General features: G+C 37.8%; 1 protein-coding gene across 1 annotated transcript; it reads right to left on the bottom strand.

Moving 5' to 3' along the window:
- Nucleotides 1–2,595: 2,595 nt before the first annotated feature.
- Nucleotides 2,596–8,665, bottom strand: LOC110760842 (putative E3 ubiquitin-protein ligase XBOS32). Its single transcript, XM_021963182.2, has 10 exons — nt 7,493–8,665; nt 7,328–7,387; nt 7,120–7,191; nt 6,851–7,026; nt 6,600–6,760; nt 6,174–6,232; nt 6,030–6,076; nt 4,991–5,131; nt 4,512–4,603; nt 2,596–3,297 (listed from the first exon to the last, which is right to left on the bottom strand). Exons 1-10 carry the CDS (start codon nt 7,685–7,687, stop codon nt 2,774–2,776), a joined length of 1,527 nt encoding a protein of 508 aa, XP_021818874.1. The 5' UTR covers nt 7,688–8,665; the 3' UTR covers nt 2,596–2,773.
- Between the last annotated feature and the right edge of the window lie 7,495 nt (nt 8,666–16,160).

Here is a 16,160-nt window from a genome sequence, read left to right as displayed (position 1 = left end):
ATATCTCCACATTAATTGGACCTTGTGTTGCCAAAATCCCATACCCTATTATCATTTTTCTTTTTCGAAAGAAAAAAACATTGATAACAATTAAGAGGATACAATAGTATCATCTTGTACAATTGGCTTTAGCCAGAGGGGAATCTCTTTAATCCAAGTTGCAAAAGTATTACAATTAAGTGCATGCCTTGCTAGAAGATTAGCTGCTTGATTGCACCTCCTTGGACAGAAAGAAAAAGTAACACCATCAAATTGTTGCAGATTCCTCTTAATATCATCAATGAGATGCTCATGACTCTCGTCACCATTCTTTAAGTCATTTACCATTGCTTCTGAATTATACTCAACCAATATAGAAGAAAAGCCAATATCCCGAGCAAACTTCATCCCAAATTGAAGTGCCATGATCTCTGCATATTTAGGGGAGATGGCAGTGACAAGAGGAAGGCCCATGACTCTTCCTCACCATACCCTATTATCCTTATAATTTTATTTTCGTGCTATATGAACATTGGGTTCTAGGGTTCCAGGCTTCTAGCTCAAGCTTATTTGGTTTTTTATGTCTTTTTTTTTGCTGAGAATGGTTAATTCAATAAGTGCACCAAGTCTGTAATATTAATTAAAAGTCAATGAATGCTGAAATGTCATTACGATGGTGGTCAGATTTGTTGCTGCTAGCTAGAGTCGCTTTCTAAATGATTACTATTATAACCATTGACTCTTTCATTTTTATGAAAGTTTTGCACGTTAATGAATTCAAACAAGTGATTATGTCATTTTGCATTTAAAGATTTTCAGAAAAACCAGCAGGAATTTGGCATCACTGTATCAGAAAGCAGTGAGAAGAGAATGATGGAGATCAAAAAGACAAATTAGTAAGGATTTGTTATTAGTCAAACAAGCCTTTTTGGTACAAAAAAGTATTCATTGCATTGCATGCACATCGTGTTTTGAAGATCTTCTCTCCGTTGAATATTTTTTAATTAATTTCTCTTTTTCTCTCTCTCTAGCTCTCTCTCTCTCTCTCTTTCTTTCTCAGAAACTTGAAAATCCGAGTCATCAAAATCCCTTTTTATTCTTTCTGAGTGAATTACGTAACTGAGAGGGTAAAAGATGTGAGACAGATGAGAGAGAGAGTCAGAGCAACAAGGCATGGATGGTAAGTCACACTCACTCTGCTTTTCCTCTGTTTTTTTCTCTGTACTTCCCTCCTCTCCCTTCTCTCAAATCAAGCTGTCACCAATATCTCATGCCTCTCTCTCTCTCTCTCTCTCTCTCTCTCTCTCTCATGTACACACACAGCAGATTCTAATCCTTCATGGTTTTTGGGTCCACCAGTGCCTAATCTGATGCTCTCTTTTGACCATTTGCTGAAACCAAACACAAATTTGGAATGTCAGTCTCTTCTGTTTCTCTCATTTATTTCCTTCTCTTTCCACACGCTCTATATATATAACCTCCATCCATCCATCTCTTCAGGAACTGCCATGTCTTCTTTCCCATTTACATCACTTCATAGCCCACACCTTAACAACAAACACCATTCAATCTTCAATTCAATGCCTGTCTTTTCTTTCTCAACATGCTTTTGCCCTCTTCTTGTCAAGAAGAAGCACCTGCTGCTATCACTTGATCATCAAGTCATCGCCAACTTCTGGGAGCCAGTACCAGCAGCACTTTGGCTTCCATCACAAATGGAGAAGGAGGCCGAGGACGTTTGATCTTTCATGGTGCTATCCTAACTGAGCTTATCTATTTTCTTTTTCTTCTTTCTTTTCACTTCACCATCATCTACTTGATCTCTTTCATACTTTCTCTATTGTCATCCTACCTTTCTCGGTCTTTTCTCTCTTTCTTGACCTTGCAAGACTTTTATGTCTTTGCATAACCATCATCACCACCCTCCATTGACTTCTTGTCTTGTGTTCTTTCCTTCATCTTTATCAACCCTCCTATCTTAACCATCCTTGTCTATCCCTCTTGAGCTTGATTAAGTATTATGGATTTGCAGCGTGTTCTTAGTTTTATATGATTTGTATTATCTCCACTAATATACTGTGTACTATAGGGTTGGTTGAATAATATTTTTCTGAAGAAGGTTATGTTATTCTTCATTTTTGTCGCCTACCAAATTTGTTTATGTTCTCTGATATAATAAACATTACCAGGAAAAAAAAAAGAAAAAAAAAAGAGAAAAAGAGCTAACAGATTATGCGTTTTCCTAATTTTCATGGGGGTGTTTCATGATGGCTGTGAATAATTCATACTAAATATATTTGCAGTGTTTCATGACCTTTTTGTCCAAACTGCAGTGTCAGAAATTAAATTAATAAAATGCTCAACTGACTTGAGTTCAGTGACCCTAGTGGATATGCTCTTTTGGAATGAGTAATTTTATTTTCAAAAGAATAATAAGATCCCAAGTCCAGCCAAAGCATTTGTAAGATTCCCAAGTTCACCTTGCATTTCCATATTTTTGGCAACAAGGTGGAGAAAGAAAATATAGATAAATTTAACTTAATGACGAACCGTTACATGGTTCAGAATTTATGTTCTAACAATGAGCATACAGAGAGAGAGAGAGAGAGAGAGAGAGTCTGTAAATCAGAACATTTCTTTTGAAAAAAAGAATGTTATATTTACAATGTTACACCATCCAATAATCATCACAAATTGAAGATGATTTAGCACATTATGGACAAAAAATGAGGTGGAAAAAAATACATCCAAAAGTAGTCAGAATACAACAAAAAATCAAAGGACTAAAAGCCATTCAGCATCCACTGCCAGTCGTTACATTTTGATTGAGTGCAGAAAACCATGACCTTCTGCCCTCAGGTTGAGATGCTGATCGTCTAAAGCCGGATCTAGAGCACCTAGCCAAATGGTTCCGCAACTTCCTATTACCGGAGCTTGGAACCAAACAAGGATTAATATTTGGAGCTCCCATGCAAAGGTTGTAGTTGATCTTGAATGATGGGAACTTCTGGCAGCTCAAGGACCGGAAAGATCCGAGAGGAGATTTACCAGAGCAACGGAACTCAGGCTTGCACAACGGGGTCGTTATTGAGGTGGAATCTGGCGCCTCAGCAGAACATGAGCACAACGATAGGGATAAACTTGTTCTTGGATTCTCCTTAACCACTGATCTTGTTCCTCTAAGCTTCACAAATGAAACTATGCCACTTCGGCAGAGAGGACATGCAATTGAGCCTGGGGGACCATGAGACACAGTTGTAGTGCAGTTTGTGGAACAAAGGTACAAGGCACATCTTGTGCAAAACTCATGATCACAACCTGCACCACGAGATTTGTTATTGTCCTAGGCAACCAACAATATGCATGATTGTACCATCAAGCATGCAGAAAGCCAGTAGGAAGAAAAGGATTTCAGAACTCAGAGAACAGATGAAACAATCAAAATGAGCAATGTATAAAAATAAAAAAAACCAATCTGAAATTATTAATATGTTGACTACCGCACAATTAACTCAGAATTTTCAAAATATGGGGATAGCCTATCGGTTATAACAAGTCTACCAGTTAAGGGGTATAGTTCTGATGTACCCAATTTATAATACTTCATTTAGATTCTTACTGTAATTAAATAAGAAAATATAATCTAGTTTGTGCACAGGGCACGATTGCAAGTTCCACCATCTCACCAATGCAGCCCTATATAACAAATAATTATCACTACCAAGGTGCATCTTGGTACTGATTCACCATTCTTTATGGAGATAAGAAAGCCATAGAAAAAGTGTTAATGTGGAAAACCTAATTACATAAAAACATACAAATGTGCCTAAACAAAGAATGAAATAATGTAGTAACACTTGACCAACTGCATCATAACTGCATGAGCAAATGTAATAACAGTCTGCTGTAATACATTCACAATCAGATGATTGATTCCTGGAACATGCCTAAAGAAGCTGTCCAGCAACAAGAGGGAGACAACAGAGAAGCGCTGAAACTAGACAAACATTTTCCAGTTCAATGGAAAAATACTTCCTCGAAACATACAATAATAAGGTTTGACACCAAAATCCTTACTTTAGGTAAACACATCTATCATGTTCAATACCCCTAAAATGGGAACTGAGAACTGAACAGAGCATTCAGTAGATGCATCTATCTATCTCCTTCAGCCCAAACCAATGCTATAGCATTACCTCTAATTCTACACTCTCACCAGTACTTAATTTGCCCACATGAACCATCACCAGGGAGCCTTTTGGAGTGTAAGGATATATTTGCATTTGCTACATTGAGGGATTAAGAAAATGATGCTTGTTCCATATCACTCATTCTCCAGTGTTATATCTCTTTCTTCCCAGAGAACATATTCAAATGCATAGATGCAGGTGCCCAAAAAAAGAAAAAATCATTAACTTCTACAATCCAAAAACTTTCCCCATATGTATATACATCAAATTATGTGATTTTTTTCATGTAAACTTACCAAAGATAGAGAATTGTGATAATATGCACTCTTAAGAGAAATTTACCTTCCGCAGCCACTGTGCACTGCTGTTCCAAACAGACTACACATGGATCTTGGCATGTAGATAAAGAATCACTGTTCCTCCATCCACATTCTCTGGAAATGGCGCCAAAGGAAGAGAATAAGGTTGAAGCATTTCTAAATGTATATAAACCTAACCATGTCAACAAATTGAAGGCAGAGAGCACGTGGAATGCAGTAGTATTTGTTGACTTTGACATGCTCCAACAATTCAAATAAGAAGGTTTCTTCTAGTTTTATTTATTTATTATTTTGGGGTGGGGTGGGGAGAGGGGAGCTAAAGTAGATTGAACGCATCCATATGACATAACTTTCCTTTCTTTTAGAGAAGTTTGCCTATTCTTAATTTCTTAGTTGCAGCAGTCAGAATTACAGATACTCACGAACTGAACCAATTTAGAAATTACAAACAATTCTGTAGTAGAGAATACTAAGTCAATAGATTTAACAAAATATACTCACCTAGCAATCTTCACAATACTCATAAGGGGAAGGGATAGGTACGGTGAAGGAAGAATTTGTGACTGGACTTGCTGCTCCGTGCTTAGGATTTCCTCGAGCCAGTCTCTATGCCAAGAACGGGCCACCATCAAGGGAGTCCATCTTTGAACAAATAAAAACATAAAGCAGGGGTAAGTTAAAGACTTGTAGTTGAGTGAAGAGAATTATGAAGTTACTGCAGATGGGAAAAGAAAAGAAAAAGAAAAAGAATGAAGTCATGAAACAACTGATATCACTTCAAGGAACCAAATATAATGATCCATGGGATTAAGATCTAAATTTTACTGGCCAATGGTTGAATTTTAAAACCGTGCATCTATCTAATTATTGACTTCACAATCCACATTTTCAGGTCCAATGGCACAGTTAACAAAATAAGAATACAACTCTGCTAATCCAAACACTACAATCTGATAACCAGGTCGAGAAGCTATTTAATGTTTGGATTGGCAAAGTAGCATTCTTATTATGAGCAAGAAAGCAGCCCATACATGCAGAGCACAACACTACTTCAGAATACACGGAATCATAGGCCACTGCAGCAATGGTGCCTAAAAGCAACGGAGCCAATGGCCCTTTAGGCTAAGTATGGGGAAGAGAACAAGGGGGAGGATTCCCTGGCAAAAAACACAAAGCTAGAAAAGAAAAACCAACACACAAAAAAAAAGAAAAAAAAAGAAAAGAACACTTGGAGTGAAGGCGAGACAAGAATTCAATTTCTATCATGAGCTAGTTTGATGATAAATAATTCTAACAGGATTTCAAAGGGGGTCGGTCATCCAAATTTAAACAGATACCACATAATGTCAAAATTACATGCAGTTATCGCTCAAATAATCAAAGAAAATTTGACACTTGGGCAGTATATAGGTTCAATCATGACACTCACTTGAACCCATGTAACACAGGTCAAAGTATTATTAAAATAAATATTCCAAGTGAAAATTACAATAGACTTTGAAACAAATCAAAAGTAACATAACAGGCATTGGGTACATACCCATTCGCATTTTCAGCATTCAGACTGGCACCCCTGGAAATCAAAATCTGAACCAGAGGATATAAAAATAGTAATAGCAGAGCATAAATACGTGTAAGGATGTAACAACATTAATGCATATTTTTGTGTAAATGAAGAACATACTTGACAACACTGTGCATTTCCCCCGCATGCAGCATAATGTAGGGCTGTGCTTCCAGCACCTGCAAAGTGATCAGTATAAAAGATGGTTTAGGAAATACATTGTGCAAAATCATATTGGAATGATGGGAGTCTTTGAACATTAATGTTTCAAGAGGTTAATCAACAGCATTACATTGAATTACAATTAACATGAAGTTAAACAATGTCTTAGGAATTAATTTAGATATGATTGGGCTATACCTTTCTATGCAATAGCAGAAAAGGAAATACACTCACAAAGTTTGCAGAAAACTTGGAAAGATGAATGAATGTATGTTGTATTCTATGTATTATCCAATTCCTATTTTATAATACAACTCAGTAGATTTGCTAAGGCAAGTGAATGATGCTAATTGCTGAAAAAGGATAATTATAAATTAAAGTTACCTATTAGATCAATTGTAGTTCCATCTTGCACAGTAACCTTAAAAACAGAAGCCCCTAAATCCAAAAGTAGTTGTACGCTTTCAACATGACCGTTCAACGCTGCCATATGCAGTGCAGTGATTCCTCCATCAGCAGGCCTATTAATTATCTGGACCAAAACACTGGTGCACGCAAAGAACAGAAAAATAAATCAATAGAGAATATTGGAAAAGATAAAAAGAGGGTGCAAAAGGAACTGGAAGTGGAAGTACTCATGGTTAAACTCCACAATTGATTCTTCATTGCTTGATGCATTCCTTAAGGTACTCCAAAAATCCGGAGTGCTGGGAATGTAATCAGCAAGGAGGAGCCGGATGCACCGAGAATGACCATTCAAAGCAGCAAAGTGGAGTGCAGTACCCCCATTCAGATAATCTGCTCTGTGAATCTGAAATCCGGTTTTCCAAAATTTGTCATACTTCTTAACCCTATCAATATCAAAAGAATATTGAAAAAATTGGATTGGAAGTAACAATCTTACTGTGGCTTTAGAAAGAACCAATGTCTGAACAACCTCCCAATGACCATGTTGGCAAGCTTGCATCAAAGCAGTCTGTTCACCAAGACATAGACCACAATTTCACTTTTATGATAGAAAACTTATTTTTAAATCCATAACAAAGCAAGTTTTGATATATATAATGCCGCAGATGCTAAACTTCTAAAGCCACCATATTAGATCATTTTACCTGACCACGATAATTCCGGAGATTGATATCGACTCCAGACTCTAGCAAGAGAGAGACTATCTAAACACATGGAGAACAAAAAAATTCAATCAATCATAAAAGATAAGCAAAACCTTGAAACAAAATTAGACCAATTTCTTAAGAAGATGTGTATTAGACTTATACCTCATGGTGGCCCTGAGCTGCAGAATAATGGAGAGGGGAATTACGAACACCAAAAGTCGAGTACCTTGCCAGGCGAGGATTACATTCCAGCAAGGCCTTAGCCTCTTGAAGATCTCCATCTCTTGCTGCTGAAACTAATCGCTCCCCGGATGCTGAACATCCAAATGAATTTCCCATAACGCTGAGAAATTTCATGACCCTCAAATACTACCAACCCAAAAACTGAGAGCTTACAATGAGCACATGCTAAACCAAAATTTTGCTTGTTTCTCCAAAATTCCCTTATTTTCCTCAAATGTAGGACATCATATCCTTAATCCATCCAAAATATATACAAAAAGCATATCGAGAGCAATAAAAAAAAGTTATCTTCTCTATACATAAAAGTAGAAGGTCGTCCCTGCACCAAACTAGAAACAACTACCCTCCTTCCAATGACAGATTTCTCAAAAGCAAATTGGTTGTAACGGTCAGTATCTCACTAGAAATCACTCTCGAACAAACCACTCTCGAACTAACAATAAACAAAAAAGATTACGAATGTTACTGTTCACAGATTAGTTAAACATTTCGTGAACTTCGAGAAAACCAACAAAGACATACAGGAAAGTTAAAACCTTATCCAATAAAATCCAATTTCGTCTCCACAGAATCATAATCTTTCAAACCAACTTCAGCACTACCAGACATTCCTCCAAGAATCAAAAAAATTTCCCATACGGCAAAACCCACATCCCAAATTTCCCTTAAAAGATAAAAATCTCCAACACCCACTTCAGATATTCCCACAAGAACCAAAATCTTCACTGCCCACATGCGACAACAAAGAATCTTCGATCCCCAATATCAGATAATCTGTAAAGAATCAAAATCTTCAAAACCCAGATGGAAAATTTCCTTCTGGGTTTTAAAGGACGCTGATCAAAGATAGAATGTACACTATAATGGGGTTGGCAAGAGGAAGGGAGAAATGAATGAATGAATGAAATGAAGATTGTCTTCAAATGGGAAATTTTTGCCAAAAAAAGAGAATACAAAAAGAAAAAAAACAGATATAGAGAGAAGTGGGTGATTTATTAGGGACAAGGACAGCGGCTTCGTCCTCAACCTCAACCAACAATAGCCTGCAAGAAAAGCGTGTCTGCGACTCTCCATGATTGGATATTATTAGGCAGTCAACTTAGTAGTTGGCTTTGTCCGTCCCCTCCTTCCCTTTTTACTTCCGGAACAATTGTTACTAGTCCACGCAGGTCAGCTGACTCACCTCAACCTCATGGACTTATTTAATCCCACCCACATAATACACTCATCACCTTATTTTGTTTTTCGATTATTTGTGCATTCTAGTTTTGGTTAGGGTTAATTTCAATTTAATACTCTAAATTTTCACTCATAAGATATGTTTCTTATGATTGCCTATGCACCCTCAACTTTTAGCAATTATGTACCCTAATTTTATTAATTATCTACAATCTGATTCCAACGTTAACTTCACAAGATAAATTTCCGTTATTGCCTACGTAGCAGGCTTGTGTCCCACATATTCGCTTATTTCAATGCTAGTTAAAGGGTATTTTCGGACAATTGATGTCAAAAGGGTTTGGGCAGGATTTTTGTGTGTCAAATGTGTTTGGGTGGGAAAACATCAATTGCCTGAAAATGCCTTTCAATTGGCATCAAAAGAAGCGAATAGGTGAGACTAAGCCCTGCCACATAGGCAATTAACATAATTTTGACGGTAAAGTTAATGACGAAACTAGATTGCAAAAAAAATAAAAAGCTTAGGGTACATTATTGTTGAAAGGATCAGCTACAATAAACCTCCCAAACTATGAGGGTCATTACAATGGTCTATGGACTTTGACCCGATTCACATTTTGGTCCCTCAATTTCCAAAATAGTTATTATGGTCCTTTAACTTTAGTTTTGTAAGGTAAAATGGTCATACCGTTAATTTTGTTAACTTTTTTGGTTGAATTTGACCATGTGCCCACATGGTGTACTGTTGAGGGTCAAAAACAAAAATTACTTGGCTCATGATGTATCTCCTCTTGAAGGATGACGTGGCCCACCGACCTTTGGAGACTCGTTTGACCGGTATAGTAACTTATAGAAACCCTACAAATGAGACCTCCGTTATCCAATTTGTTAAATGTTGACGTGGGAAATGTAAATAACATTTTTTCATGCTGATGTGGCACAAAAAATTAATAAAAACTAATAAAAAATAAATTTCATTTAAAAAATATAAAATATAAAAAAATATATAAAAAATATAAAAATATAAAAATATAAAAATATAAAAATAAATACTAACCGAGAACCCCACCAACTGCTAGCCGCTCCCACCCCAACCCCCAGCCTCAGTTCTCCATCCCCATTTGGTACAGCCACGACATTTGCCAACCTTAACCCATGCCGCCACCGTATCTTCAAACAAACCCGGCCGGCCCTAGCATGACACGCTTAAGTGAAGCTCGACATAGCACATACAGTATCTTTTGGCAAGCCGGGACGAGTTAATTAGGCCCAATGGGCTAGGCAGGCCAGTGGCTTGTCGTGGGCCGTGTCGACTGGAAACCCAATGGACCAGCCCCTTTAAAGCCCATTTATTAAATTATATTTGTTTTAGATAAAAATAATATATTATTATATTTATATATTAAATTCAAGTCTATTTTTTTTCTCTAATAATATTTATATTAAAATTTAATATTTTCTTTATATATAAAATAATGATTTTATTTTTGAAGTTTTAATTTTTAAAACCCAAACAATAATCTAGCAATTTTCTATTTAAATATACTTTAAATAAAGTTATTGGCATATTTTTGCAACAAATAATAAATCTTGTTCGTATATACATAACTGTATAAAAGATTTAAATGAAATTGTTAAAAATTTACAAAAAAAAATACAATACCTAAGTCAAATTTGGGGTGGGCCCATATCGACCCTTATAATGAAGTCTGACACGAGCACGACCCAATCCCATATGGGCTAGGGTTGTAGGCTTGGGCTGACATTGATGATTTTCATAAATGGATGGACCTAACACGGCCCATTTATTAAATGTACCGACTCTAAATGGGCAGGGCAAGGTTGACACAACCCGTTTGACATCCATAATCCCATCCACCACATCGTACATCCTAACCTTCATCGTCTCCATGCCCAGCCACCTAGAGGCGGACCTACTAAGGCGCAAGGAGGTGCAGCTGCACCTCCCCTTGCCGGAAAAACCATTGTAGGTGCTTGAAATTGCCTCTTTGCTCAACTGGTGTACAGATTACCTTATTTCCATCTCCAACATTTAAGTAAATGTCTTTGTCCTTTTACTTTTATTTATTTTTATATTACTCCATTTACTTAAGTTTACAATGTAAATAAGGAAGTACCCCCCATTTGGATTCAAATAAAAATACTAGAAAATCAAATTCCCACCAAATCAAAATATGAAAATTCGGTTTTAGTGCAAAATACGATTTAGGCTAAAAATGATGGCTCATTAAGTCAATATATACTTCATACTAAAATCCCATAAAATCAAGTTTTCTTATTTGATGTGTAAGGAACAAAAGCCGCCAAAAATTATCTTGAGAAAATGATTATTCCAAAAAACCATTTTTCATACTTAGTCAATATTGCACCTCTGCTAAAAAAATTCTGGGTCCGCCAGTGCACTGAGCCACCCATCATAACTCTCTGTCTCTTGTACCAAAAAGAAGGCCTCGTCTCGCCATCTCCGCAACCTGAACGACAAGGACGGATCGTGGATCTTGGAAGAGACAAAACCCAAATTTACACTAGAAAGTCAAAACTAACACAACCTAAAGTCATGCCTTTCTTATTCTAGGCCAATTTAAATTGAAGTCCTGCAATTCAGGGCAAGTTCCAAAGTGAAAATAAAAATCTCAAAATCCACACAGTCTTTCAATTGATCAGATTTCCAATTCCTAGGTAAATGGACCAGGCACTTGCTCAGCTCAGGATCCAACCAGCCACTGTCTTCGTCATCATTACTGTCACCATCACCATCATCATCGTCATCGTCATCGACGACCTCCTTGATCATCACATTATCTAGAGTCACTCCTATGGTCGGATTCGTGCCTGCAGTAGGAGCATGGGTTGGTCTTTCATAAAATGGCGAAGACGGTGGTTGTTGTTTTCCTCTCCCTTGCGTTTGTCGCTGAAAACAGCGTCATCTTGGGATGGTTTTCGAGGTCTTATGGTGGTGGTCGGTATGGTTGATCAGTTGGTGGGTGGGGTTCTGGGTTAGTTTAATTTTTATAAGTAAATTATTTATTCTTTTTAAAGGAAATTCATTTGTTATTAAATTTTTTGGCCACATCAGCATAAAATATAGAATTTACATTTGCTACGTTAACAATTAAGGGGTGGCATTTTATACCGAAAAACCGAAAAACCGCAAAAATCAACCGATAATTTACCGCAATGAAACCGCAATTGCGGTAAACCGAACCGCATTTGCGGTATTTAGAACCGAACCGCATTTGCGGTTGCGGTTGCGGTATTTGATTTTCAAAACTTGCGGTTACCGCAAACCGCGAATATCTTTAAATAATATTGTCTATATTATATTGTATGTAAAATATATTTCATACAATATTTTCTACAACTTGTGCAAAAGAGGATGAGATTGATGATGAGGGTGCATAAATTGGTGATGAGGTTGATGTCATATTTCAACTAGTGCAAAAGAGGATGAGATTGATGATGAGGTTGCATAAATAAGTAATTAGTTTATTTATGCTCATGTTATTTATGCTTCTTCTTAAAATAAAATGTACTAAACTTATGTTGTTTTATTTGTAGATAGCATTGGTGCTCAAACAACACAACGGGGTTCTTCAAATCCACTCACCACCACCAACACTTGAGTTTGTAACTTTAGTTTGTAACATTGGTGCATTGCATTTTCCTTTTAGTTTGTAACTTTAATTAACTTTGAATTGGATTTTCTTTTGGGTTGTAACTTTAATTCATTTTGCATTGCATTTTCCTTTTGGTTTGTAACTTTAAAGAATTTGGAATTGGAATGCTTGAGAAGTTTAACTTTAATTGGAATGCTTGGAATTGAACTTTAATTTTCTTTAGGTTGTGAATGCTTGAGAAGTTGAGGAGATTGTGAATTTATATATGCTTGAGAAGTTGGATTTTTATGACACAAAAAGAACTTGCGGTTTTAAACCGCTAATTCACGGTAACCGACCGCTTTTTGCGGTCGGTTTGCGGTTTCAAAAATCACTATACCGCAAATAGTCGGTCGGTTTGCGGTTTGGGCAAAAATTCGCGGTTACCGAACCGCAACCACCCCATCTACTCATTTGGAAGGTTTCTATAAGTTGGGATACTAGTCAAACTAGTCTCCAAAGGTTGGGTATGAGTTAGTAATGACACTCATAGTTTGGGGTGGTTTACTGTAGTTAATCCTTGTTAAAATTGAGAGTGCAAGGGCAAACATGCCTTAACAATGATAATGCAAGGTACTAAATTGAAATTAACCCTTTTGGTTAAGTTATTCTACACCCACCAATGGGATGTTACCCGTGTGTGTGAGTTTGCTCCACTCTTTCCTAACTCTAGAAACAAAAAAGAAGAAGTTATTCTACACCCTAAAATAAGTCGAAAATGAGATATAAAGGACGTTATTATCACGACAAACGCTAAACAAATATTTATCTTGTTAGCCTTGAATATTGATCGCACAGTCAAGCAAAAAATCAATCTAATTAATAGTTCATATACAGTTTGGAAGGAAACATTTCACGTTGAATACATATATGCGTGTCTACAAGATTGTTCTAGAAATCGATTTTTAGTTGTTTTACAAAACAAAATGGGAGCTCTTGTGAGTTCTACTTCATATTGTAGTTTAATAATCCAAACCGTGCAGACGCCACGTATTTTCTACTACCATTTCCTATTTTTATCACTGGCATCCGGATAAGAGAATAACTATATATATATATCCATTTGAGGATCTTCCCTTACTACTAATCAACCAAATAAAATTTTTTAACCCTTTGAATATCATCACAAAATTTCAATATATATTAGAGACATTATGTTTTATGTATTTATATTTTATCACAATTATATGTATTAATGATTTGCAGTTAGCTAATATCTTGTTACAACGATTCTTAAATTGAGACGTAAAACATAGACTGTAACATCCCACATCGACCAATGGAAAGGGGGTGATGTGCCTTATATGTACATACCTACCTCCATCTAGCACGAAACCTTTTGGGAGCTCACTGGCTTCGGATTCCATGGGAACTCTGAAGTTAAGCGAGGTTGGGCTAGAGCAATCCCAGAATGGGTGACCTACTGGGAAGTTGCTCGTGAGTTCCCAGAAACAAAATCGTGAGGGCAGGGGGGGCCCAAAGCGGACAATATCGTGCTGTGGCGGAGCGATCCGGGATGTGACAGAATGGTATCAGAGCCACTCTGCCGACCAACGGAGAGAGGGTGATGTGCCTTATATGTACATGTCCACCTCCATATAACACGAGGCCTTTTGGGAGCTCACTGGCTTCGGATTCCATGGGAACTCCGAAGTTAAGTGAGCTTGGGCTAGAGCAATTCCAGGATGGGCGACTCACTGGGAAGTTGCTCGTGAGTTCCCAGAAACAAAATCGTGAGGGCAGGGGGGCCCAAAACGGACAATATTGTGTTACGGCGGAGCGATCCAGGATGTGATAGAACCTGCACTTCAGGGTTGGCCTAGCCCGAAATCGCCTGCAATTCAGGGCGACCTCTTTCTCTTACCCACACGCGTGCTGTAACCTGTACCTCCTTTGCACCCAATTGGCAAGCCGACAAGGGCCCACTGTGCCCCTCATGTGCTCACATGTGCCGCAGGTTGTCCTCAGGCTCCTACCTCTTCTAAACCATCCTTATTGCCCTTATATTGGGTCACAAGCTCACGTGCCTTATATGTACATGCCTACCTCCATCTAGCATGATGCCTTTTGGGAGCTCACTGACTTCGGATTCCATAGGAACTCCGAAGTTAAGCGAGTTTGGGCTAGAGTAATCCCAAGATGGGTGACCCATTGGGAAGTTGCTCATGAGTTCCTAGAAATAAAACCATGAGGGTGGAACCCAAAGAGGACAATATCGTGCTACGGCAGAGCCGATCTAGGATGTGATAGAATGGTATCAGAGCTACTCTGCCATGTGACGTGAGTGTGCCGACGAGGACGTCGGGCCCCTAAGAGGGGTGGATTGTAACATCCCACATCGACCAACGAAGAGGGGGTGATGTGCCTTATATGTACATGCCCACCTCTATCTAGCACGAGGCCTTTTGGGAGCTAACTGGCTTCGAATTCCATAGGAACTCTGAAGTTAAGCCAGTTTGGGCTAGAGTAATCCCAGGATGGGTGACCCACTGGGAAGTTGCTCGTTAGTTTCCAGAAAAAAAAAACCGTGAGGACGGAACCCAAAGCGGACAATATCGTGCTACGGCGGAGCCGATCTGGAATGTGACATAATTATTGTAACTTCCCACATTGACCAACTGAGAGGAGGTGATGTGCCGTATATGTATATGCCCACCTCCATCTAGCACGAGGCCTTTTGGGAGCTCACTGGCTTCAGATTCCATGGGAACTCCGAAGTTAAGGAAGTTTGGGCTAGAGCAATCCCAGAATGGGTGACCCATTGGGAAGTTACTCGTGAGTTCCCAGAAACAAAATCGTGAGAACAGGGGGGGCCCAAAACGGACAATATCGTGCTACGGCGGAGCCGATCCGTGATGTGACATAGACCATTTTGATTATTGGACTACAATATACAAGGACCCATTCAAGGCAGCAAAACTTATATGAAACGGGGATATAATTGTTTTACTATATTCAACCACTTATATATTGCCACGTGGAAAAGTTATCACACGTGGCATGCCGTGATTAGTCGGGTGCTATCCCCATTTCACACAAGTGTTTTTTTGTTGTTGATAAAATAGAAACTTCAGTAGATAAACTTCAACGGTACAATCAAAGACATCAACAAGACATCTAAAATACCAATCCTAAGAGGACAACAAACTAACATGCTAAAAGCAAAACTAATGTGGACAAAAGCCGCACTAAAACTAATAGCACACATCACCACAATTAACCAAAAGCTGCACACAAGTGTTTCTCCATTCAAGGACTCGTGCAGAAATAAATCAGTCTGAAATCATTTAGCCCTTTGATAATCATCGTGATTATTTTTTAGTATTTGTCAAAAATTCAATGTTCATCTATTGGTTTAATTATAGCTGATGTCTAAATGATTTTTTATTCCGCGAATTTATTTTCATAGATGATTTGAGAACTTAAAAATAAATAAAATTAAAGGAATCACGTCATGATATCACATTGGGGTAATGTTGGGCAGAAAGGAGTAGCCGGCAAAAACTTATTATATACATTGTTTTTTCTTTTGCCAGTTATTGACCAATAATAATCATGTGACGCCAAGAGCATTTTAGAAAGCAAATACTAATTTAACGACTAAGCTTTCCATTAACTAAAGCACTAAAAATGCTTTTTGTGTGATCCAGCGTGTTAAAGCACGACAATGAGCTAAAATATGTATTTTTGGTGTCCTATGGAGGGGTGTTTGGAATCTTCTCATTTTCGGT

Source organism: Prunus avium, chromosome 1 (assembly GCF_965620075.1).
Source record: "Prunus avium chromosome 1, drPruAviu1.hap1.1, whole genome shotgun sequence".
Classification (NCBI taxonomy): domain Eukaryota; kingdom Viridiplantae; phylum Streptophyta; class Magnoliopsida; order Rosales; family Rosaceae; genus Prunus; species Prunus avium.
Note: the sequence above shows the minus strand (reverse complement) of the source record. Positions and strands in the feature narration are given on the sequence as shown.